The sequence below is a fragment of the Tachypleus tridentatus genome, chromosome 9, assembly GCF_004210375.1.
Source record: "Tachypleus tridentatus isolate NWPU-2018 chromosome 9, ASM421037v1, whole genome shotgun sequence".
In the NCBI taxonomy this organism is placed as follows: Eukaryota; Metazoa; Arthropoda; class Merostomata; order Xiphosura; family Limulidae; genus Tachypleus; species Tachypleus tridentatus.
The window spans coordinates 102511114-102537968 of NC_134833.1; the positions used below are offsets into that span (position 1 = coordinate 102511114).

Consider the following 26855-nt stretch of genomic DNA (forward strand, 5'->3'; position numbering starts at 1 on the left):
CACCCCTCCATGCACTCGTCCATCACACAACCTGTCATTTCTGTACAAAGAAAACTGCCGGAAGGTGACTGTATCAGTAAGTTTCAGAAATGGTTCCTGTAAGGAAAGACACACAGAATGGTAAAAATCAATTGAATCCTTAATGCTGTCTATATTCAAACAGAAACCCCAACACTTCCATTGTATTAAAGTGACCATTTTTATTTATGTGGAGGTGAATTTGATGAAGAGTCCTTTCGGTTTTGACCATGTCTCTTTTCTTTATTTTCTTTAATCGAGAGAGGTCTACCGACTTCCATGGAACATGCCCTGGGTCGATTGAGCAGGTCTCTCTCATTGGAAGTAAAATTCCAGGGATGAAAAAGTGAACAAAAGATTGTTTTGGATCTCAGCGTAGAAGGAGAAGATGTACCTGAGTAAATGCCTGTACCCAGAACCAGAGGAAGTGGATCTGGGGGTTTGCTGGAATGAATAGTAGGGACAGAGATAGATGTTGATGTTGATTCATCAACTTTCTTAACCAAAGAGGTCAAAAGACTTTTCATTTGGTTTGAGAACTATTCTTTTGGAGGCACAGACAGATTCGTCTGCACTTCCACTGTAGTTGTGGAACAAAGTATAGCAGCATACATCCAAGATGAAGTGATGGACAGTAAATTTTGAGCCTCCACAATGTTTTAAATCATTTTCAAATACTGTACCTCGTTTTCTTCCAACCACTTAGGGAAAGAATGAAAGTAGGATGGGTGAGAGCCATTACAATTAACACAATCAGGATCTGTTTCTCACTCATTGGCAACTTGGTCCTTGCCACTGCAACGAGCACAGATCAAGGAACTATGACATGATGTCTTCAAGTGAATGAACTGCTGAAATTGGAAATATCTGAGGGGGTTCAGAATATAAGGCCATACCTTGCAATTTAACCTGCCTTGATGGTGGGAGATGGATGTGGTGATGTGAATATCAAAATTCAATCACAAGTCAGCATCATAATTCTGTTTTTGAGAGTTGAGATATGCCTCACAGCAGAAACTCCTTGGGTGGAGAACCCAGCAGGGATCTCTGACTCGAGGACGTTCTTCAAATCCCTCTCAACAATAATTCCTCATGACAAATTCAAAGTAGCATGGGGTGTAACTTCAGTGAGTATGTCCCCAATGGCCTTTGAATGCAAGATGAGTTTACTGTGTTTAGGAGTGGATGTTTCCACCAATATATAAACAGAGTAAATATTTTTGACTGACGTAGGAGAGCCAGCAAGTCCTTCTAGTCCCTTCTGAATAAAAAAAAAGGGAGACATTTGCCCTAAAGGGAATGTTGTATAAGAAAATGAGGTACAGGTGTTACAGAGGTTGAAGATTACTGCTTAGAATCTTCAAATCATGGTCATTTACCAAGGGACTGTTTTTTCACTATTTTATTTAAATTTGGTATTTAGGAGATCCATAATAAAGAAAGAACATTTCAGTGCCCACTGATTCTGCCCACCATGGAGTCCTATGAGAAGATGCACTACAGGGCCAAACAAGGACACTGCAGCAGGGACCAGGGTTTTGTGAGCACTGTACCCAAACACCAACATCAGATACAATGTCCACAACACTTGTTGAGAACATCCAACACTGGTACTTGGTTAACCCTAGCTCACATGGATCAGCTGATTGATCCTAGGGGTGTCACCCCAAGACTGCCCAACTACAGGAATTCAAGGCCAAAGTGATGTGTTAGGGTTGGATCCCTCAACCAAAAAGATCCTCTCCTCCCATTCACAGGTCACCATGTACAGGAATCCACACCAAGGGGCTAAAACAAAGTAATGAAGAAAGATCTAAAATATCTTGAAGTTAATAGCCTAAAATACAATTGTATACTCACATCTTTGACATATAGTTGAATGGCTTGAAATATATTATCCTATAAAGTATTTTAGGAATTATCCACTGATGGGGTGAGAAAAGATATTTATTATATGGTTCTATAACTTATGAGTTATTCAGAATTCCAGCAACATGGCTTAATATAACTTAAGCATCGATCTAGTACTAATATCTAATGATAACTGCACTTTTGAATCAATTCCAGTAAGTGAAGTTTTTAAGTTATTTATTACATTGTTTTACTGTGTATTATTTCTTTCACTATATTACTTTACCTACTCTGTTGAAACTTATGTCCAATACTTCAACACTTTTAACAAATTGTTGTTAGTCTGTTATTAATTGTGATGAATCATAGCTATTTTGACTTCATATATTTACTGGATTTTGTGCTTGTTTTAACCCTGTTTGCTAGTCTGCGATTAACTTTTACCCAAGCAATGAAAAGAGGCCCATTTTTCTAGTACTTAGTTTAGAATTTATCCTAACATGATTCCTAACTCTGTTGATGTGCTATTTCTGCATCCCCTTGTTCATGACATCATGTCTACAACTACAAGCAGAGCTCAATCTTCCTGCTCGACAAGACTTCTTCACAGCTACGTCCAACCTACACCAAGATGACCACTAAATAACAACTATGGTAATTACCATAATTGCTTTTATTCAGTATTGCCAATTTTCTTATAGAGTATTTCCTCTCAAGTTATGCCTAACCTTTGAGCATGTGTGAGGCTGAAGAGAAACAACAGTTCCTGAGTGCCCCACATTTGCCTTCAGGGTTTTACCGTGGAGGTTTTAAAAACCCAAACAACTACCAAGATAAATTTGAATTTGGATTTGTGATTAACACAGAAAAATATTCTTATTTGCTCTCTGTGTATTTACTTAGTATAACTTACATGGACTGACTGATTCTGAGATGCATTATAATTACTAGACAGCCACACTGTGGGCAGCTATCTTTTGCTAATTCTAATACATGAAACTATAATATGAGTCACAATAAACTTGAATCTTACTCAATTGTATTTAAATTATTAAAAATATACTAAAATAAAATAAATTATTTTCATTTAAAAATACACCATCCCTTTAAAACAGTTGACAGTTAAAGTATATTTAATTTCATTGTGACCTGTTTCAAGTCTATCTAACTGACATGCTCTTTTTAAATTCAGATAAAATCAAGCTTTGAGCCCAAGAAGTGTGGACACATTTCATATTGAACAAGAGATAGACTGTCCATGACATTCCTGTTATTGCTCCCTATGTAAGCAGCACATATATGCTGCTTGGATGCAAATGGTATATCAGCTTGTTCTCACAAACAGCACCCACCTGTTATTTATTCAATGCAGTATATATATCATAACTGTATGTCACTGAGCAATGATAATGTGAATATCATTGTGCTGTAACTACATTATTACAGAAATTAGATTAAATTATTACTGGTGATCCATTATAAACTCATTCTAGTCAGTTGGTAAATGCAAGATACAAACTAAAGGCTGACAAAGGGTATTAACTGCATGTGGAGTACAGCCAGATTCAAAATATTATGATAAACTGTGTGCATATAACTTACATGGTTAAATCTGAGAAAATAAAATACATTTAAAAACCAAATTGTCTCTCTAGAGACAAGTTTTAATTCTAAAATTCACTCATGTTTTAAGAAATAAAAAAATTAAAGCAGTATGAATGAATTCATAAATATAGGTTGTATTTCAAAAATTTCAAAAACCTATTTTTTATTTTATTTTATTAAAACCTAACTGCTTTACTTTCAGAGCACAAGTAGACTGTAGCAAACAAAATTGTATTTTTTGTAATTTAGGCCTTTGTGAAAATAACCCAATCTTAGTTACCAACTGTAAACTAAATTCAAAACTTTCATAAGTTGTGTGTTAAGTTGTTAGACTACAATAAACATACATTTCTTCTGGAATTACAAGCACAAAATCACATATATAAAATCTAATAAACAAACCATACACACAACTTGAAAATTTGAGAAACAAACATCATCTTGTTTCCATTAAAAGACCAAATTCTGAGATGTTTTAACATTTTCTGAAAACATACTAAAACAAAAAATGCAATACACATTTGTTGACAATAAATTCACCAAACAATTTAAATATGCTTCTTTGAACAGAATAAAAACTTGAAACTATGATTTAGTTAAATATGCCCAATGCATATGGTTAATTTTGTAAACAATGAAATTTTATGTCATTTTATAGATTAACACATACCACCAGCATAGGCATGACTCCAGTGCTTGGCAGTAAGCCAGAATATGTCTGGATTTTCTTTAAACTGACGTGCAACTACAGCATCTTGTGGATCATCAGGTTCAGCTGCTGAAAGCAATGCTTGAAGAGAAAGCAGTACTGTTCGAAGTGTCATTGCTGCAGCCCTAATGATAAAAATTTGAAATACAGTATCAAGATCTCAAAAATGACATGTTATGGATTTCACACTTATAGTATTTGCTAAGTATAGCTTAAACAAATGCATGTAAAAACCAGAATTCTGAAACTAAGAAGAGAAAATTATTAATGTAATTCAAGAGGGCTTCTTCAGTCATTCTAAATGAAATAGAAATAAAGCTAAAATAATGAAGTGTTACAAATATGCCTTGAGTGACTTCATAATACAAATGCACCAAAAGCATTCTGAAAGTGACTAACAAGGAATCTGAGCTAATGCTCACTGAATATATATCTTGAATGTTGCAGAAATGATCTAAGCTATAACTTACATGTAAACAAAAGGAATTTTCTTTAAAAAAAAGGAGAGATGTTGATGTTAAGAGAACCTTTTCAAGTAAATGACAAGTATTCAAAGGTCTGAAAAACAAAACAGTGGATACATGTTGTGGAAGTACTGAACTTGAGAATGATCCTGTCACATAAACTCAGAAATCATAGTGAACCTAAACCCTAAAGTTAGTGGAATAAAAATATCAAATTTAAAGAAACATCCTTTATTAACCCCTTCATTATGGGTTGGGTGAAATCCACTCAGTTTGTAACCATGAAAGCAATTATATTATGATTTCTTATAATTTATGCACATATTTACAAAATATTACAGGTTATTGGTAAACATTACAATGCTTTTGTAAACTATCAATTTTTTTAATTAAATGAGAACATTTTTTAATTAAAACCTTTTTATAAAATATTTTAATTCAGAATGTTGACCATACAACATACAGAGTAATTTTCATTTGAAGATTAAAAATAATTTTATGCATCAGAAAATTTTCAAATTTTACACACAAAATGTTTACAACCCTCATACAATTACAAAATGTTTTTAAGAAAAACTTTATATTTTATTTGTTACTTTCACTATCAAATCAGAGTCTCTGTAGATGTTCAGATTTGATCGATCTTGTAACCACCATAAAAATTTAGGAAATATAACATTTTTTTTCTTTCTTTCTAGAATGACTACAAATTACAACTCAAGATCACAAATGTTTAGTCTAAATATTTTAAATGTCATAACATTACGCATTTACATATTTTTATTATACTGACTCTTCAGCCATTACTGGTCAATACCACTGAAGTTACAATGACATAGAACACATGCACTCATGTTATCATATTCAACAATATAAAATGACCTTTACAAACAGGCCTGTGTTGGATAGGTTTTAGTGGACTACAGTCATATTTCAGTTATAATATATATATATGTATAGAGATTATTACTATTCACAAATAAGTTTTAAACTTATTTTTCTTAAAACCTAAAGCAGTAAATAAAGTAAAGTAAACAATTACCATTTCTAGTTATAGCCTTTGTACTCGCAGTTGTTGCTTACTGTATGTTGCTAAGCCTTAAGAAATTTCACACATGGAGGATGTGAAATGAAATATGTTTTTAGGTTTTATACACACATTTGAATGTCCAACAAGTAATAAATTGCTATACTAATACTACAGAATTTCATATTATGATTTATCAAGTTTAGTAACTAAGCTGTATTTGGGTCTAAAAAAATATGAAATTTCAGACAGGTTAAAGACTCAGTTTACCAGTATGAAGGTTTGAATCAAAAGAAAGAGATGATGCTGTCATAATAGGAAATGGCCAAGAAAACCACTTGGGGGGAGGGGTCATTTTGAGCTTTCAACTGGTTATTCACATGTCACATATAGAAGGTAAGTGTACATAAGGAAACCATTTCCATAATGGAGAAGTGAAGTTCAGACAGTGTGTTTGGTACATGAGCAATACCTTAGCAAATATATATAATTATATTTTAGCTTGTGAATATTGGTAATTTGAATTCCTAATTTGTACAAAACTACAGACTTAGTGTTTTGACATCACAAACATATAACTTGAACCAATGTTGCAATCAACATATTACTTTATAATTGGTGTATTTTTTGCTATTTATTTTTATATTAAGAAATTAAATAATGTATAGAATAAAAAGTTGACTTATAATCCACAGTTTGATATCAAATTTATCATAACTTCATAAAATGGATCAATAAAATCTGAATGAATGAACAAATAGTATGACATGGCCTTTGACCCATGACCTGTATGGCAACTGTTAATAGAAAAAGTACATACTGCAGAGTCATGAAATCTTGTAACCTACAGGTATAGTGCTAGTTGGATCTCCAATACTAACATCAGACTGCAACTGTTTGAAGGATACAGGCAAAGAAAGCTTTGATCTCAACTTAAAACTTTCCAGAACAAAGTATTTCCTTATATTTCATAACATGAGAAAAAACACAGCATAAGCACAATAGAAATACTCAAAATGAGTCATATAATATAGTACTAAATTGTCCAAACAAAAAGAAGGAAATTGGTTTAAGTAACAAAACATTATAACAACCATTTCAAATGTTCAAGCAAAGGACAAAAGGACTAGCTAGGTGGTATGCAAATTTGCTCAAACAAATAGGATATGTTAATACATGGAAGTACATGTATATGTAATATTTTAAAAAAGAGGCCAATTATCCAAGCCAAAAGACATTTGCAAAAAACTTTTAACCTCCAAAAAAATAAAAGGTGATTTAACATTAAAATCTTGCAACATTGGTGTTAAGAAAAATAAAACTCACAACAAATTACCCATAGGTGTACAAAAATCATAATTTGCAATGGCAGGACATACAAATTTTCTTAGAACCAAATAAGTGATTTTCTTTGAATTACATGCTCAACAGTAAAAGGAAATTCATCATTTATGGAATCCATGACATTATTCAATATTTCTTATGAAAACAAATAGTTTAAACAATTTTACATGCATTTTCTAAGATAACTGTTATATTTCCCAACTATCAACTAGTGTAAATGTGTAAAAATGTCTTCAAATATAGATGATTTACTATTCTTTATAACTCCTTGTTACTTATCTTCTTACCACCAAAATATCACACTTCTCTTAGTTTTCCATCAATTTTTCCCAACCCAGGAGCAGTGAGAAATGTTCATAGGAGACATCTCACGCCCTCTTGGCGCCAACTTTGCAGCTGTGGAAACATGCAACATCAGATGACACTTTTTAAATCCCTCACAGACCCAGTGCATACATTAATATTTGAGTAAAAATAGAAGTAAACTGTTGGTATTGGCTTCACTCCACTTATATTTTATTCTGTTGTTTGTGGGTGAATACTAGATACTTAGTGATAATAACATTAAATATTTATTTATTTTTTGCAGTAAATGTATGAAATATATTGTTAAAATTATGTTATTTGGCATATCTTTTTCATCAGTTAGTTAATTATAGATTTATTTTTTGTGTCAATGACAAATTTTCACCTGCTGTTATGTTACAGTAAGTTAAATTATTCAAGTTAATTGGCAAGATAGTTTTAAATTGTATTTACCCTTTTCAGCTTGTCAGAATGTCAGCTCAAACAACAAAAAAACGAAAATGTTCAAATGGAAGGAGCAGCAAAAGAGATTTTTTAAGAATCATCAAATGAAAGATTTGGCATGATCAAAGAGAGTGATAAAGCACTATGCATCTTATGTTCTGAAACAGTGATGTGCAGGATTTCCTCTGCAAAATAGCATTATAAAACTTCATAAATGGCTTTGTGATAAGAGTGAGCGAAAACAAAAAATAACATTTCTTGAGAACTCAGCAACAACAACATGCAGTCATATGTTTTGAGGCAGTTCCAGCTTAGTTGCTGCTAGTTTTGAGAGTTCAAAGATTTTGCTCAACATGTAAAACCACTCAGTGATGGGAAGTATATTGAAGAATCATGGCTATAATATGCTCCTTTCCTTTTTCACAGTTTTCCAGGAAAAGAAAAAAAAAAATTTTCAGCACATTAACAAACTGACAGCAAGTAGAAACACAGTGAAAGATGAAATATTAAAGATGAAAACAAACAACAGAACAGCTAACAAAAGATATTGGTTCATGCAAATTCCTTTCCATTTATCTTGATGAGAGCACTGATGTTACATCATCAGCTAGGCTAGCCATTACTGCTTGATTTTATACGGGTTATCAAATCTACAAAGAAATTTTTTAAGTGTGATTATAGGAATAAACTTGCTGATGTAACTAGTACTGCATGCATAGCTCTCAAAACAACCAAATATAAGCCTGATATAAAACATCTGTCATCGTTGGAGCAGCAGCAAAAGTCTCACTAAAAGTAAAATATGCTGATTTTCCTTCTTGCATTTTCTTGTTTTTTATGTTACATAACATGAACCAAAGCTTATTATTTCACAAAATGCTTTCTGTTAATAATAAAATAATGAATAAACATAAATAAGCAAAAGGACTCCTTAATGAAACTTTGTAGAATGTATAGCAACTTCCTGCTGTGGAGACACAAGTGTAGAGGACAATGTTTTGAAAGTCTTCTGACAGCAGGCAGTTGCCATCCATTCTACAAAGTTTCATCATGAATATTCTGCCTAAACAATCTATCAAAAAAAGGACTCCTTCTTCTTCCCTAAAAAGGTCCATTATTATTGTTACTAATTCATTTATTATATTTATTGTGAATTATTATACTTATTAATAACATGTAACTCATAAAGCTGTTTCATTTAAAATAATTCAGAATAATAATAAATAATAATCTGCTGCTAAAAATTACCATGGGCATGCAAGATAAATTTTTAAAAGATTATCCCCAATTTGGGCACACACTCTCAAAAAGGTTCACCATCCCTGCCTTGGACTAACTAGTATTTTTGTCAAGGTAAACAGATAACAATTTCACATCCTTCAACAAACTAATGTTATTAATGATATTTTTCTGCAGTTTCTACTGAATTCATTTAAATATAAAATTCACTGTATAAAAAAGAAGTCAATTACAAATTTTCTTTTTAATTTAAGTGTCCTTATTAAGGAGATAAACACTGGCTTCCAAACTTCCATATTTCATGAAAACATAAAAATCTTTTCATTCCTTTACATTCACAATCAGAGTCCTATGTTGGGAATATCAAAAACTGCAGTCCGTGTGGAAAATAACTTAAGTTTCAACTTATAATATTTTAATACTGAAAATGAGAATCTGGTGTTACAATTTTGCGTGCAAAATGTTTTGCTTCTAATGTTGTTAATCAAGTAATGGCATCCTTTAATAACAAAAAAAAAACAAACTTCTAAATATAAAAACAACATGTGCACAAGAACATTTTTAGTCTTTCTAGGTCTTTGAAATTAGAAATGGGTGATCAGTGGAACATGCTAAATGACTGATCATTGAGCTCATAAATCAATTATTCCCACGAGTCTTGGATATGAAGTAATTAAGAACAGTAATAATTAGAAATATTAATTCTGATAACTATAGTTGAGTATTTTGGTGAGTAGCAATACAAATTTATTATGCTTTATAACCTTGAATGTTATTTTGAGAGATAGATCAACACTGTACACTTGTGAGTTTAGCCACAAATATTATACAGGGGCAATTTTTAAAGTGAAATTATCAAGGATCATATTGTAATAACAGAGTAGAGAAGAATTATTTGTCTTGTCAACTATGATCTAAAGCAATTAAACCAGCTTTGTGTGGGCTTTGATGAAAAAAAGAGCAAATTATTTAAAGTTAACATTTTCTAACATTGAAAATATATTTCCAATAGATACTTACCTCACTTCACTCACAGCTATCTCAACCTTTATTTCCCCTCTAAGCACCAATACACTTTTTAAAAGCACACCAGTCTATTAAACCCCCTGTATTTTTTGCATTATTACAGCAATATATGTTAATCATGTGACTACTCTCCATCAATCCCATTGCACCATCTATTATAATGCAGGTAGCTCCCTCTAACCCACAATCTTCACTTTTAGAGAACTTTTAGAAAATGTTAACTTCCAAAACAGCAATACTTCCAAACACCATTAGAAAGGTAGAGGGGCTGGTGAAGGCACAAAAACGAATAATCAAGCAGAGAGTGACTGCTGTAAAAAAAGCAGATGTGACACAACTAAACTATGACACACACATGTGAGGTGTAGCACTACCTCTGGGAAAGGCATGTCCTTTATTCAGTAAAGAAGATAAGACATGTAGGGTTGAAGCAAACAGAATATATGGCTAGTGCTAGAGGGTTGTATATGAATAGGATAAGAGATATTATACAAAGTGAGGTCCAAGGACAGAAAAAACATGGAAGCATCGTCCACAAGTTTGTAAAATCAACAAGTGCAGTCCATCCAGCAAAAACATCCAGGGGAAGTGCCTTGGATTGATATCAAAATTGCCAGGCAAAAACATCTGGGAGAATCCCCTTTGGAGACAATGGATTATGTCAAGTGTGATGCATCTGGACAGGAAACATCCAGTGAAAACATTGTGCATAAAAGATTTTGTGCCATGTTGTGTGTATAATATGCAGCAAAATAACAACAGATAAAATCAACAAGTGCAGTTTGCCTGGACAAAAACATCCAAAAGAAGCAATTTCAATTAATATCAAATTAGTTAACTGAGATCTGCCCAGAAGGAAAACATCTGGGGGAAAACTCCCTTGGTATACATTGGATTATGTCAAGTGCAATCCATCAGGGTAGAAATCCATCAAGTGGAAGAGCTTTGCATAATATATTGGATGTTGTATTGTGTGTATAATGTGCAGCATAACAATGATACCCCTATTCTCATCGAGTAAGCATATATGGCTTAGAGATAGTGTTATTATACAAAATCCATTCATGAGGAGACCTCCATATTCCACCACTCCAATGACTGGAAACCAGAAGTGGCAAGGACCCCACACTCTACTAAAAGAAAGAGAGCAAAAGATGCACTGAGTATCCAGAGGAATGACTGACCAGAGATATTGCAGTGGGTGTCTACATTTCCCTCACTTGAATAACAGAAAGACCAGGATTGTAAAAATCATAAGTCAGTGGAAATGGGTAAAAACCTCTATCAATTTTATACATGAAATCTATAAGTGATGGTTCTCAGGACATAGATAGATAGATACTGAAAAAAAAGTGATGTACATAGATGTAAATACACCACCAGAAGTGTTCAGTGGTCTTACAGAAACACACTATCATCATAGCGACTGTTGGAGGAGTACAAAGACATAGTGTAAAATATAAAATTCAACATACCACACACAGGTGAACAGGTATGTACAATCTTCTTAAGAGGAAGACATCTGTCAGATGAAGACACAGCAAACTCAAACAGAGAAAAAATGACTAAAGTTTAGGGAATTGTCCACACACCAGCCTGAAAGATTATTTTCAAACAACGATGGAGCCAAGCAGCTAATGACAGCATGTAGATGGTAGCCTACAAGTATGACATTCAAACATGCCATGCATAGGAGTTAACAAACCCAATCCATGAGCATAATATGGGAAAGATCAGAGGAAACAGGAATTCCATGGAACAAAGAGACAGGAACAATAATAACAAAATGAGAGAGAATGAGCTGAATAACAAAGCAGGGAACAAACTGGACAAAGGAGATGATTCAAAAATGAATAAGAAAGGAAGGGAAGAGAAGTAAAGGCAAAATGACCAACTTGGTTAGCTGACATTTAGGGAAAGAATGTTAGATCTGGATAATGAAAATCATATAAGAAATAATAAATAATTTCATAAAAATTGAATCAACAATGTCCACTCACCAAGAAGGGAAGGTCTGAGGTTGTAGAACAAATATCTTACAAGGAGCATATTGCAAAAGGTTCAAGGAAGAACAGACAGGACAGGATACGAAGAACAACATGAAGATTCCAATTCTGCAGAACAAAGGAAGTATCAAATGAACCAGATGGTAGAAATGAAACAACCCACAGAAGAGAAACTTTCTGAAAAAAAGAGAAAAGCGAGTCCATAACCTGAAGCATGAGACTGGACATAAAACACAAAAACAGAATATGGTGAAAATGGGATGAAAAATGGCCAATCACGGTGGTCAGAGAAGTGAATAGCACAAAGGGGTAGAGCCTGTTGATCCATGAAGGGGCAGAGGAAATTATGTCCTTGCCAACCGATCTGTAGCAACCTAGAGAACACAGGAAGGAATGATCTAGATATGGAAAAAGACCCAGAAGAGGAGGAGTATGAATGAAGGGTGGGCATACGGGGGTGAGCTCCTGAGCTGAGGCATGTAATCAGACAAAAATCACTCTGAAAGGAGTATGGAGATGTCTGAATTTAAAAAAAAAAAATCAAATCAGAGATGACTGAGAAGCAGAAAGAATAGAGAATAGGATAAGGTTTATTGCTACAGTAAGGGTCGGAGCAGAGGGAACCACAGCTGAATGATCAATACAGAAGAACTAGCAGAGCACAGCAAGGTTTGGCATAGATAAAGGAAGAGGACCCAAATCATATGTAAAATTGGAGGGTAAGCATATAGTTGAAGTCCCCTCGAATCTTGACTGAAAGCATCTATCTCCACAGCTGGACTGAAGACTAAAAGGAAGAAAATGTGGTATACCAGTGAATGGGAAAAGCATACAAACATGCAGTGTTTCCTTCGGTAAACACACTCAGAGTGAAATGTAAGGATGAAGATTTACACCATTCTGTAAAGAGTCTGGTGGGGTGTGATAAGAGATATAACACAAGAATCAAAACTTGAGGAGCATGACTTGCTAGGATAGTAATGTCAAGGTCATTGTACCAATACATGAAATCCAGAGTCTAAGCAGACAGAGATCATTATGTGGTTCCTCCCTTTCTAGGTGGTAAAGCTAATCATAGTGGAATTGCAGAAAGAACCCAAACCATCGTCCTTTGTAGGAAAGGGAGGAAAAGATACACAGCCAGGTAAAGTGTCAAAGTACCAGGATGTGGATATGGAGAGTCGCCTCCTCGATTGACAAATGACCCAAAACTCAGAAGGATCAAGGAAAATGGGATGGTCCAAGGGATCATGAGAGAAGTTCCACTGATCAAGAAGCATCCAATGAAGAAAATGTGTGTGTATGTAATCCAAGGGAATGAGCACTTCCAAAGAAGTAAATTAATATGTTCAACTAGGGGAAATCATGAAAGAAAAGGTAAAGTCACATGGCAAAACAATCTATGCAACTCATCTGGTGCCAAGAAAGAGGAAGTAACATTTTTGACCAGGCTTTGACTTTATTACAAGTAAAATCAAGTTTTTAATGTCATAACAACAAATAATTGTAAACAATATGCGAATGAATATCAACAGAACTTCACCTTAGATGCTTTGACTAACTGGCGATAATCAATCACTTTAGTTGCATATAGAATTACAAATTATCCTAAACTCTCTAATAACCATAATAAAGTACAAAACAGTACCACAAAGACATTGATTTTCAAGTTTATATAAAGTTCAATGACATAATACAAACACACAAACACACACAAATTATGTCTAACCATACTGCTGAATGTTAGACGCTTGCACGTAATACAACAAATTTTATGTGCTATTCCAATGTTGTTTTAGTTATAGTGCCTAATTCATGTTGAAAGGCAGCAACTGATTAACACAAAGAAATGGAAAATTCACAACTAGTCACAGTTTGTAAAATGGAAGTACAAGGGTAAATAGTTTTTCTATGAAGCCTCACATTTCTCATATAACTTGTGTTACAAAAGCACAATGTCCAAGTTCCAGAAACGGTGTTACACATGAAAAAAGTTTAAAATATCTCACCATTGGTCTTTCAGAATATCCAAGCAGATTGCTCCTGTCACAGAACTAATGTTTGGATGCCATATTTTTGTCATAAACTTGACCTGAAGATAAAAAATAAATAAATAAAAAAAGATCTCTAGAAACAAACAAATATAAGATGCAAAATAACTCATCTAATTTGTCACAATTTAAGCTTTTCTTTCAAATAATACATACATATAAAAATAATTCAGTATAAAAATATGTTGTTTTATTAAAGAATACTACAACTGTATAACAGTTCATTATTTCAACATTTTGAAAAATACATTAATGCATTACACTGTATTTGACTTTGTTAAAACCCAACTCTTTCTAAATGCAACATTAAAATTGTATGCTTTACAAATATATATGAAAAAATCAGTTTAATGTTTCTTGAATTAAATTTTAAAGACAATGAGCATATAAAATGCGAGATACTTAATTATAAAAAGGAAAATAATTATGAAAGTGAAATAATGAATACACACAACTACTCTTTTATTTTAGATCAAGAAAATTATAAACACTATGAACTAAAAACTAAATCAAACCTAATAACCAATTTTTTCTTTCATGTACTTTACAAAATATTGGTTGAGAACTTTGATAAATTTAAATTTTATTCAACCATAATGGTACATGTAGACCTGACTGCTTACACTGACTAATTACCTTATATGAACCTATTAAATTCCCTTGGAAATCAAGATCAGCATGTAATGCCTCACACTTACAAATATTAACCTTCTTCCATTATTCTCAAAATTATAAAATTTATATTACTAACTAAAATGACAACCACTGCTGCTAAATCATCCATATAAATAAAAAGAGATGCAGATTTAATGGAAATCTCCAATACAGTTTTTAATACTTTTTATGTTACCATTCTTAAAAATAATTTTGTATCATTATTTTCAGTGTAACTTGTATAATAACTTCATCATACATACCTAGTTGAATATGTTTTTCTGTAATATTTAACAGCTCACTTATGCTTCTGTAAGATTATTTGCTTAAAATATATATTTATGTAATAAATATAACAAATTAAAGCTTTTAACTATTAAATGCCATGTTTCAAAACAAAACATAGCAACCACACTATAAAAAATTATGATTATTGTTTCTTTCAATGCAACTGATTTGATTATAAAGTTACAATATCCTTCATACATATCACCCTTAGTGTTCTATTTCCATTTCAACTTTATCATTCAATCATTTCAATAAAATTTCTGGTAGTTTAACTATGTCCTGAATTGTTTTCACTATTAACTCATATCATTTTACTTTCTTCTATGTTTCAAAGAACAAAACACTCTTTACAAATATAAAGTTGAACATTTTAAAAGTAGATATCATTCTGGAAACCCATCTATGCATTATTTCTCAGCATGTTAATATCCTTCCTATAATAAGAGCTAACGTATTACAACTACAGTATTCCAAAATATTGCACAATGTTATGAGTTTCTTACTTTTGTATTCAGAATTTGTATATAAAGATTGCAAAACTTTATTACATAAAAAACTTAACATTACTATTTACAGCCCAGATACCCTACCGATAAAACAATACAATTGAATATTTACAAGGAAAAATTTAAGAACAATATATTTAATTAGATATTCTTATTACAACATATCATGTATTGATCTATACAGGTAGCTTACTTTGATCAGAAGGTACCATGAAGTTACAATTAATTACTGAAAAGTGCAGGAGGAGGACACCTCATTGCAGAGTGTGTTCATCTCAACCACACTAAACATACTCAAACTGCAAAAGAACTCAAGTGGAATTATAACGAGTGAACTGCACTGCATTGACAAAGTCACTACCATCCCACTTCCTACTATATGGGCATCCCTTGTTATAACTCCAACAGTTAGGCCCCAAACGATGAAGAACATCTATGATTTGTCACCCCAGCAACTAGAAACTGGTAAGTGGCAAGGGTTTCCTGTGCTTCATTCAATGAGAAAAAGGACGTGAGGTAATTCACAACGTGAAAACTTGGAGAAAACGTCTGCATTAACTTCAGTCCTGAAAGATCATTTATTAAAGACAGTGAAACAGGTGTCTGTGTAACCCAATATTTGAAAACCAAGTAAGTGCAAGCCAGAGAAGTAGGTAAAACATTCCCCGGCGCTGGCTTCTTCCATGACAGTACATGGAGTATGTATGCACTGTCTGGATCAGACACCAGTCAGATATACAGATACAGCATAAAGGTTGCTTCAAATGGTTTTGTGGAACACCTCATTTCATAGTAGATATATATTGAGCCAAGAGTGGATATAATGAATGCTTATTGTGAGAAATAAGTATACTTGGGAAGCACAATCAGCTGCCTAGTAGATAATATCAGTGAATGTTGTAATAAAGAAAAGAGAAAGGTACTCACTAATTTAGAGACAACAGATAGATTATAGAACAGCAAGTGGAGGTAGACAGTAACCTGCAGGAGACCAGAAAGCTAGATAAAGAAGACTGGATGATGAAGTTGTGAATAGTAACCACATGCTTGTCTGAAGGATCTATCCAGGAGCCACTGGAAATGAGATGGAAGGAAATGAGTGGGGTGATGAATATGCATAGATGAAAGGGAGATGAGTCTATGAACACCAACCCAGTAACGAGTAGACTAAACATAGCATCAGTCAGACTCAATTTGTAAGAGTAGAAGGAGAAATGTTTCTGGAGGAAGATGAATCCCAGGGAATGAACAGTCAGTTACTGGATTCTCTTATGTGTGAGGTACAAGACACATAGTGACAAATGGCAAAAACAGGATCAAATGACTTGCCAATCATAGAAGTGAGATATAAAATGAAGCAAAACATAAAAGAAAGAGCAGTCACCTTCCTGAGCAGCCAAGGTCTTAGGGAGGAAGAACCAGTTACAATAAGGAAAATATACAAATGATGGAAGAGGGTAGTGGAAGAATTTATAGTGTAAATATCAGAATGACAGCAACCATAGGTGAGAAATAAGAGGAAATAGATCTTGTGGGAAAGCTGGTATAAGACAGCAGTTGCTAATGGTTCAAATGTTTCATGGGCATAAGTGAACAGAATAACACTGAGGTCTCAGTCACACATGGAAGTGAGTAGAGGAGGTCTATGGAAAAGAAAGGAAAGGATTTTTTTGGTATTGAATTTTGCACAAAACTACACAAGGGCTACCTACACTAGCCCTCCCTAATTTAGCAGTGCAAGGCTAGAGGGAAACAACTAGTCATCACTACTCACTGTCAACTCTTGGGCTACTCTTTTACTAATGAATAGTGGAATTTACTTTCACATTTTTATGCCCCCAAGGCTAAAAGGGTAAGCATGTTTGATGTGATGGGGATTTCAACCCGCAACCCTCTGATTACGAGTGGGGTGACTTAGCCACTTGGCTATGCCAGGCCAGGAAGGAAAAGAACAAGTTAGAGAGAACTGAGGTATGAAGAAAGGTGAAACACTGTTGAAAAGGTCACATGACAACTGATAATAGTGGAGACAACCAGTTGAATAGCCAGGCAGCAAAAGAGGAAAGGTGGCTAACAGCAGGACAATCAGGAGGAATGTGATAATTGCAAAAGATAAGCCACTTATACTAGTAGGCATCCAATGTGGAAGGGAGAGAGAAAATATAAATTAAAAAAGTTTTACAGGTGAGGGAAGAGGGCCAAGATCATGGAAGATTGATGTGAGGTTGAAGAAAGATAGAAGGATATAGTGGCAGAAGTAGAGGGGGTCAGGTTGTCAGGTGGCACAAAAGGGGTAACTGAGGTTAATGAAGAAGGTCAAGAGTTTGAAATCAAAGAGTCCTGGAATGGGTAGCCATTTAGTTGTTGATTCAGGAATGAATCATAATGAAATGATCCACAAGGAAGGATAAGAAATGGGTGCATACCAGTTTGGATGGAGGTAATGAAACACTGATGGTGGTATCAGATAGATCTAGTCATAAAGACAGATCCTTGAGCACAAGAGGGAGCAGATAAACCACTGAAATTGAATATTCCAGTGAGTGGTTTTACTGGTAGTACAAAACCATTGAAGAAAGTGCACAAACCAAAGCAATAAGTGGTTCCAGTGAAGCCATGGTCTCCAAAAGCAATAAAACCTCTTACACAATATTATCACAAAACATTCTCCAGGAAACAATATACTGTGTGGGAGTGAGGAAAGACTTGATAATGTCAGCAAACACCATCTCCTTTAGTTGTTGTAGAAAGATAAGATCTGATGGAGGAGGAAAGAAAACAGAATGAGGGATGAGAAAGGGAGGAAAAGTGTAGAAAGAGTTCATGGATAAGAACCAGAGTAATCCATCTGTGTAATGAAAAGTGTAACCACAGGTGCATAAGCATAACAGCTCTACTTGCATAGGACCTTACTCAACTTGGTTGTCACTGATGATCTTGAAAAGTCTAACATTGAGTAAAAATTGAACAAGTAGAAGAGGAAGGGCAAAAAGCAGAAATTGAGTGATAGGAAATAGAGGGACTAGGATGAAATACAGAGAGGTAGGGAGATATTTGGGAAAGTGAGAAAATTAAGGGCAAGGATTGATGATACGTAGCATTTGCCTGTAATTTAATAGAATCAGAAATATCCAAAACACTTCGAGTCTAAGAAAGGGGGTTATGCAAAGATCTTGAAGAAAGGAAGAAAGAAGTCAAACCTGGGAAATCCTGATAAGAATGAACCACATAATCAAGGATGGGGCAGAAGAAGCAGAATGGACCATAATAGAAAATATAAGGGATCAAGAACTGGCCAAAAAATCATCTGGAGAATAGTATAGTGTTTCAGACATAAGGTACAGAGATGAAAGCTAAAAATGTATTATAAGAAGAAACAGGCAAAGACAGAAGTATTGAACTCTGGAAAGCAAAACCTATGCCCCTCAAACAAGTGAAAGAGATTCCAAATTTTGAAAATTAAGACAGAGTTAGAATGAGTGTAAGAATCAAACTAATGAAGAGAGTGTTACCTGAGGTTGTGGGAATGTAGATGGCTGAGGGAGGAATCAGCTCAAATGGCAAGATGTTAGAAATAAGATTATGAAAGAGTAAATAAGTTGTATAACACAGGGGAAAGAGAAAGGATAGTACATAACTGTAATATTAAATCCTGATAATGCTGAAAAGTTTGAGAGTTTTCTTAAACAAAAAGAGAAGTTCTCCAAAACCCAAGCAGGAACAGGAAACAAGTGATCAAATTTGTTCTCCTCATTCTTCCCTCAAAACTGGGAAAAAGAATATCTGATGAAGGAATTGAAGCTGAAGGTCCTGAATGTGCAAGGGAATCTAATGCCCTATGCACAATGTTTATCACATCATCCTCAATCAATGTGCCAAAGTTGATACATGGCTTATGTGAAGAAATTATTCATTCAAACACATAGTAGAAAATGTTACATAAACATATCAATTCAAAGTTTGTAGAGAAAATGAAGAAAATTAAGTTTTTAAACTAGAAGATCTTGTTAAATTGGAATAAAAACATGTTTGATGTGTTCAGTACCAAGGAAAACAATAAAGTTTCACCAGTGCAAATACATAGAGGGAGTGTGTGCGTGCGTGTGTGTTTTCTTATAGCAAAGCCACATTGGGCTATCTGCTGAGCCCACTGAGGAGAATCAAACCCCTAATTTTAACATTGTAAACCCATAGACTTACCTCTGGATTAGCAGGGGGATAAAGAGGAATTTAATGCTCTAGGAGGTGTGCTGTGACCCTACTGGTTAGAGGGCTTTTGCCACATTATGGCATCATTATTTAATAGCACAATTCTGGTGAAATACCATGAGGTTAAGTGAAAATTCACTGAAAGGTGCAATGCAAATCTCTGAAGCAGATACACAGGAAAGATAGCTTAGCTACGTGGAGAGGTGTGGTAATATTGTCTCAGAATAAATGTTTCCAACACTTTTTGTATTTAAGTTAAAAAGCCAAACAAATGATAAGTTTCAGGCATTCTGTTTTACCATTTGATTATTGTTTACATTTGAAACTGTATTAATTATCTTTTGGACAACCAACATAGTGAAAATGTTTAAAGTTAATAAAGACTGGCTTCTGAAAGCAAAAGGTCTCAATTGTGAAGCACTAACTTTCTTATATTCATTTACAGTTTTCATTTATTGATGTATATTTTTTACAAAAGAAACTAAAATTTAAATATTCAAAAGTTACTAGATTAGATATAAAAGTAACTGATTCTTTGAATGTATAGTTAAACAATTAGCAAACAACACTACTTGCCCACAACTAAGGAGTAATATTATTTAAGAAATAATTATAATAATTATATAATATTAACAAAGGCAAAATTGAAATAGAGTGAATAAGCTCACTGCCAGAAATGTGTTTGGAAAAAAACATACTGATTTACGATTTTCAAATTCCATATCTGTCAGAGTAGGAAACCTGAGCCTCTTCCCCTCACCACAACACATATGATTGCTTATAAGGAGCTGGTTTAAGTCTTCTGGGCCTTAAATAATCATTAAACATCTTTCTTTGTTTTTATAAAAACAAATTTCAGGTTAGCCACACTTACATTAATGAACTCATTTGTTTTACAAACATTCAACAAGTATAACGTTTTGTAACTAAAAATACATTTCTATAAAAAAATCAAATTTACTAATACCAGATGTACTTGTACAAGATTCCCAGGTGTTCTGTTTCAAAAATTAATAAAACCAAAATTAAGAGTAACAACTATCTTTATTTCTTGTTTTTTATCTTCATATGTCATGCTGTATTATAGCTTAATTCTTTCCATGATTCATGATGTGCACATTTTACTGACATCACAATAGTACAACTGAAACATTAAGCATTTCTTATATGATATCAATTTAGTGTTACCAGCCAACTGACAGACAAGACACCAGTGTGATGTGACGCAAGTGATTAAAAGATGTGACCCCTCCAAGCCGCCTATTGAGGGAAATTATTTCAAAATTTCTTATAACAAGTAGCACTCTTATGTTAATAAATCTTTCTTTAATGAAAAAAAAAACAATAAAATGAAAAAAATAAGCTAGTTTAACCAAGTAAAGTTATTAAAAATAAAAATCAAACCTTTGGAGGGTTAAATGGATAAGTTTCAGGAACCTTTATCTCTAAAATAAAATTTCCTCCTTCATATGGTGTATCTGGTGGCCCAGAGATTTCTCCTTTGAGTTCTGTGTAATTATCATTAACCAGCTCCACTTTGATGGCACATTTTGCTACCTAAAAAATAAAACATTTGCACTTACAAAATAAATTATAAATGACATAACCAAATAATATAGCATAACCATACATTTTTAACTTATATGAGAATTATCACTTGTCAAGTTCTACTTAACAATACTGAGAAAAGGAATACATTTACTAAAGTAAATACCAAAAACCAAATGATAAAATAAAGATTGAGAAAAGATAGATACAATTCATACAATTAAAACTTTATAAATCACTCAGAAAATATACAAAACATAATATTTAATAAATTGTATGTTTAAAATAATAATGTACAAGATATATCTTTGTACATATTTGGCTTTTGCAAGCAGAATTTGCCTTTCTAATTAATAATTTGAAAACAATGATCTTCAAGTAAATTATAAAATGTAAAAACAGTAAGAGAAAATTTACGAAAGCTAGTTTTAAATACCAGTTTCCTAGAAGAAAAGGCCAGACAGAATGTCTTAATGACATTATTTGAAGTAGTGAATTAGGCTTGGTAACTTACTGAAGGTAAATACTTTTAAATGGCATAACTGTAGTTTGTTTATGTAAAATGTTTATAAACATTAATAATTACCTCAGTGTACTTGATCAATGTACTATGGTGTAATAACTCATGCATTTGGTGCTCCTAGAAATGGGATGCCAAACCACACTATTGGCCATTTTATGTTAACACTAAGGTACACCCTTGTGCAAATTAATTGAAACAAATGGTCATTTTACAATATTTTCAGCATGGCAGCTGGTGTAGGCTTGCTGAACCCGTTGATTTCCTTTAATAGTCATTGTTTCACACAGATGGTGTCATTAGCTGTGTTTTGCAGTATGGTCGATCTATTTTTGGGACATATGACAAAATTTTGAGGAATATTACGTCATTCGAAATTGCGTTAGAAGGGCAAGGAGACCAGTCAAAAAACAATTTCTTAACAACTCAATGAAGAAAAAATGGTATCAATGGGGTCTGAAGTACAAGAACTGGATGCAAGAACAATGGAGGAAGATGTTATTCAGTGACGAGATCCATTTTTTCGTACAGGGTAAAAGAAGTCTGCATGTTTGCAGATCTCCAAGTGAGAAACTTCGAGAATCTCACATCAATCAGTTCATAAAACATCCCTTGAAGAAGATGTTTTGGGGCTTTTTCAGCTACTATGGCATTGGAGGCTTACATATCGTAGAAGGTACGATGCAAGGACCACAGTACATCAAAGAGAAGAGTTGTTCCAGAATTGAAAAAGAGATTTCCAGATGGATCTGGCATTTTTCAGCAAGATCTGGCTCTGTGCCACACGTCGAAAACTTATGAAGAATTTTATGACTACAACACGAATAAAGGTGCTGGACTGACCTGCAAACTCTCCGGACTTAAATCCTATTGAAAATCTTTGGGTGATTTGTAAAAAAAGACTTTGAGGAAAAGACTGTACTACAAAAGATAAGTTAATTGAGGCCATAACTGAGGTGTGGTACCGCAATCCAAAAAATTAGTAAAAATTGCAGTCAACTCGTGGTCTCAATGTCAAAGCAGATTAATGATGTTCTGAAAAATAAAGGAGGTCACATCATGTATTAATTTGTGAGTAATTTTTGGATTTTCAGAAATAAAACGTAAAAAATTGAAAAATATCGTAATTTTCCGTCTTGTTTCAATTAATTTGCACAAGGGTGTATGTTTTAACCTAATGTTTTAAATCACATAAACAAATACATATTAAACAGTTTACTCAAATAATTCACTATTTTCAAAATACGTTAAGGTGTTATATAAAGTAGTCTTTCAGCTGAAGTTTTCCTATCCAAGATCTTGGGTTTGATGAATTTCTGCATGAGATGGTTAGTTACTGAGGAAATGTCATACACTAAAAATGTAACCATTGACTTGTTAGTCTACAAGTTAGCCAAAAAAAAAGCTACAATGTCATTGCAACTGAACAAAAAAAATTAATGCTTTGCACAAACTTACTTATCATTCACTTGGTTCTGGCAACTTATTTCATTCAAATTTCTTCATTTAATTCTCAGCTGACCTCCAGACTGTTAAAACTTATTGACAGATCAAGACACTTTTCAACCACTGATGTTCAATAGCCCTCAATGGCATAAAAGAAGATTCAATCCTATAACTTTCATGTAATCTTCCTTCCTACCTGAAGAATCTTTGTAAACACAACATAAGATGCTGAGAATTGAAATTCCTCATGCTATTATTATTGCATCTGATGTGAGGAGGTTATACATGATATACAATCTAAAGGATACTATTTTTTCCTAATAAGATATCATAGTTGACTCTGCATTATGTTGTAGAACTTACAATTGACTGAGAGACCATCCACACTAATATGGATCAAGCTGTGTAGATTTACATGGTTGCATAACTGCTGATTTAAAATGGCTGACCTTAGATTTTGCAATCCTCAGAAATTATAATACACAACTGGTCACTTGTTTAGACAACATAAATATGCATCAAGTTTAAACTTTAGCATAACTGAATACTCCAGTTTGTGTCATCTCAGTTCTCACCTCAATTTGAAAACAGGTGTTAGACCTATTTAATTCTTAATAACATGTTATCTTTCAACCAAAACTTCTGAAAAACATTTTAAACTGTTCAAAATGCAAAATTAGGTATTACATGAAAAATTGTTTTGTTGGTGAATTGTAAAATGTATCATTTATTTCAATAATAATAAACTTTTGTTCCAACATATGAAAAAAAAAAGCCTAAAACTGAGGTCGAAAGTATCTAATTACAATATGTTCCATTTCACTGTCTCAGTATCTTATATGAATGTCTATTTGCTATTCCTGAACTTGTTTAAAGATTCATCAAACTGATCAAAAATGTCTGATTTTCAAAAGCCAGCTTTGGAAGTGCTGTACAATACTGAAGACACATATACATGATGTCTTTCTTTCTCCAATGAAAATGTAGCAACTATGATACACCCTGGAAATATAACATGAAAATATTCATCAAAGTTTTAATTACTTACACAAAACATTTCTAATTAATGTGTGCAATGCTCATTGAATATCATGATTAAATATATCATTTTTTGACACAGAATATAAAAGTCCTTGACAAATCTCATGGTGAGGACACCATACCTTGGAGAAGAGGGTATAATCATATTGCCAACAATAAGTGATATATCAGCTCTGTAATACTGATCACCATCTTGAGTTTTTCACTTTAATACCGACATATCTTGAAATCATTTCCAGTGTTGACACAACTTTTCTGTGCATGTGCTTCTCCCCTTTATTATGAGACTTAAAAAGCACTTTAATCTGCTTAGTCCAATGTAAATATCCTTACAGTATATACAAGTGTTACTGAATATATACTTCCACATGTGACTAATTATTATCAAATTTCAGGTTTCTGGTTCCATTACCATGGTTTTTATTCACAAAAACATCATATAACAGTCTAATTTACAAGCAAGGAAGCAGCAGTAAATATGCAAGTGACCAAACCAGAAGTCATACTGAATATACAAGTTATTGAACAAGAAAGTACATTATTTTAGAATATTTTGTATTGATATTGTAATTTTTCTCTTTTGTATATTAATTCAAATAAAACCATTTTTTTCTGAAATTTACATATGCATAAGAAGTGTCAAGTGTTTTCAAGCACTTTTTGATACTCAATTCACATTTGCAGCTTTGAGCACTTTATAAGCCTATATAAACCCCGATAGTATGCTGTTTTCATTACAGATATTGGTTGTACATAATCACTTTAAATTATAATAAATAAAGAAAAATGTAATAATTTTCCACCTTAAAAACTCCTAAGCCACAATGTCAATGTCAAAGGGATAAAAAGCACAATACATGGTGTGGCCTTTAGCCCTATGTTCACTAAATACTAGTTAAATGTGCATGTGCTAAGGTTAGCATAAAATGCAATTAACTTATTTAGTGCTAACACTCATAATAAATATTAACAAGAAAAAGATATGTCAGTGTTTATATTTTAATTAGTATTTGTAATGGAATATATCCCTATTTCTATTCATTTCAACTGCTTGAAATGGAAAGTCTGCCACACAATGTGTTGCATGATTAGTTTCTATGCAATATGTCACCAGAAATGTTAACCTTAAGTAATTTTGTATCATGAATTTTAGGCTTAGGATAAACAACAAAACATAATAACAAGACTTCTGTTAAACTGTATTGTAAATTGAATATTTATTTAAATTGCTTTTATACTTTCAGTTTTATTTATTACAAACATCTTGCTGATCTCTAAATATTTCACTAACAGATTTTACTCCTCCAGTGCATATCATTTGTCTCATTCCCATTTCACTGTAAAACTTAAGTAACATAACATCAAACAAATCCAACCATTTTGTACTTTTGTTTCATCAATTATTTTAAATATATAGATCCTGATTGTCTGGATTCTTCCCCCTTTTATTTTTCCATTTAATGACAATGAAATATAGAATATTCTAAAAAACTGGTTTTAAGTTTCCAATTTTCATTGTCAAAGTTCTATGAAAATACAAATTTTAAGTTAACCTTTCTTTAAAAATTGGAGGTGATGAGCTTTTTCTTCAGTTTATTGTAAAATTTATTTTAATATAATCTCTAAGATCTCTTATATAACCATTAGTATGTATGCTTTAAAGACAAACACATTTGACCATCTGATTCTGAATCCCCCCCTAAAGTAATTGTATGGCATGCTCAATTCATTGTCACAGAAACGTAGAACTTTCTTCATAGCAATGAAGTGACTAAAGTTTTCTAGACTTCTTTCAAATGTTTTCAAGATGAAAGTACTGGAAACGAAAGACGGATATCACGGAAATGGCAGAAAGTTTATCAATGCAGAATATACTCAAAAATATTATGCAAGAGTGCCAAATATGCTTTGCAAACAAATTTCCCCTTTTGTCTCCAACATTGATTGCATAATTAATAATTATTCTAATCACTTATAATACAAGAGAAGTTCCCAGAAATAAGCTTGAATTGTTTAATCATCACTTTTTTTACCATTGAACATAAGAAAATGGATAGAGGTACTAATACATTCACCGCCATATTGGAACTATAAACTTCCTGTTCCGGTTCACACGATTCACATACTATAAAATGAACATTCATGACGTTTCTGGACAGACAAATCAAGCATGTTCCTTGTTACGGTACTGTATTGTCAATTACTGTCAATATAAGCTATATTCACATTTGTTTCACTGTGTTGCTTGTTTCACATGATATTGTTAATATTAATGTAACTGTTAGTTATTTAGGTTCTATCTTACTTAGCCTAAAGGAGGCAAATTCTCACCTCTTCACTTCTAACGACCTCCTTAAATTCACGTTTAATTCTCTGCACTGCTATATTTGCCATTACTTCTTTTTTGATAAATAACAACTAACATCGACTGCACAAAAATATAAATTAAGTTCTAATCCTAATATTATCTGACGTTTACAATTTACCTTCGCCTACTCTACATCAACCACCCTCTAGTGTTGCAAAACAATATTAATTGTTAAAGGAAGTAAT

General features: G+C 33.0%; 1 protein-coding gene across 5 annotated transcripts in view; it reads right to left on the reverse strand.

Moving 5' to 3' along the window:
* Positions 1-26855, reverse strand: part of LOC143225917 (ubiquitin-conjugating enzyme E2-22 kDa-like) — a 37875-nt gene extending 11020 nt beyond the window's left edge. For all 5 annotated transcript variants that reach the window (XR_013014197.1, XM_076456147.1, XM_076456146.1 and 2 more), the window contains exons 1-4: positions 26634-26855; positions 21152-21304; positions 14049-14131; positions 4145-4308 (exon numbers count right to left, since the gene is read on the reverse strand). Coding sequence is in view for 4 of the 5 variants with exons in the window: in XM_076456147.1 (XP_076312262.1) it covers positions 4145-4308; positions 14049-14131; positions 21152-21304; positions 26634-26696 (463 nt within the window). In the remaining variant the exon portion in view is untranslated. The remainder of the gene's footprint in view (positions 1-4144; positions 4309-14048; positions 14132-21151; positions 21305-26633) is intronic.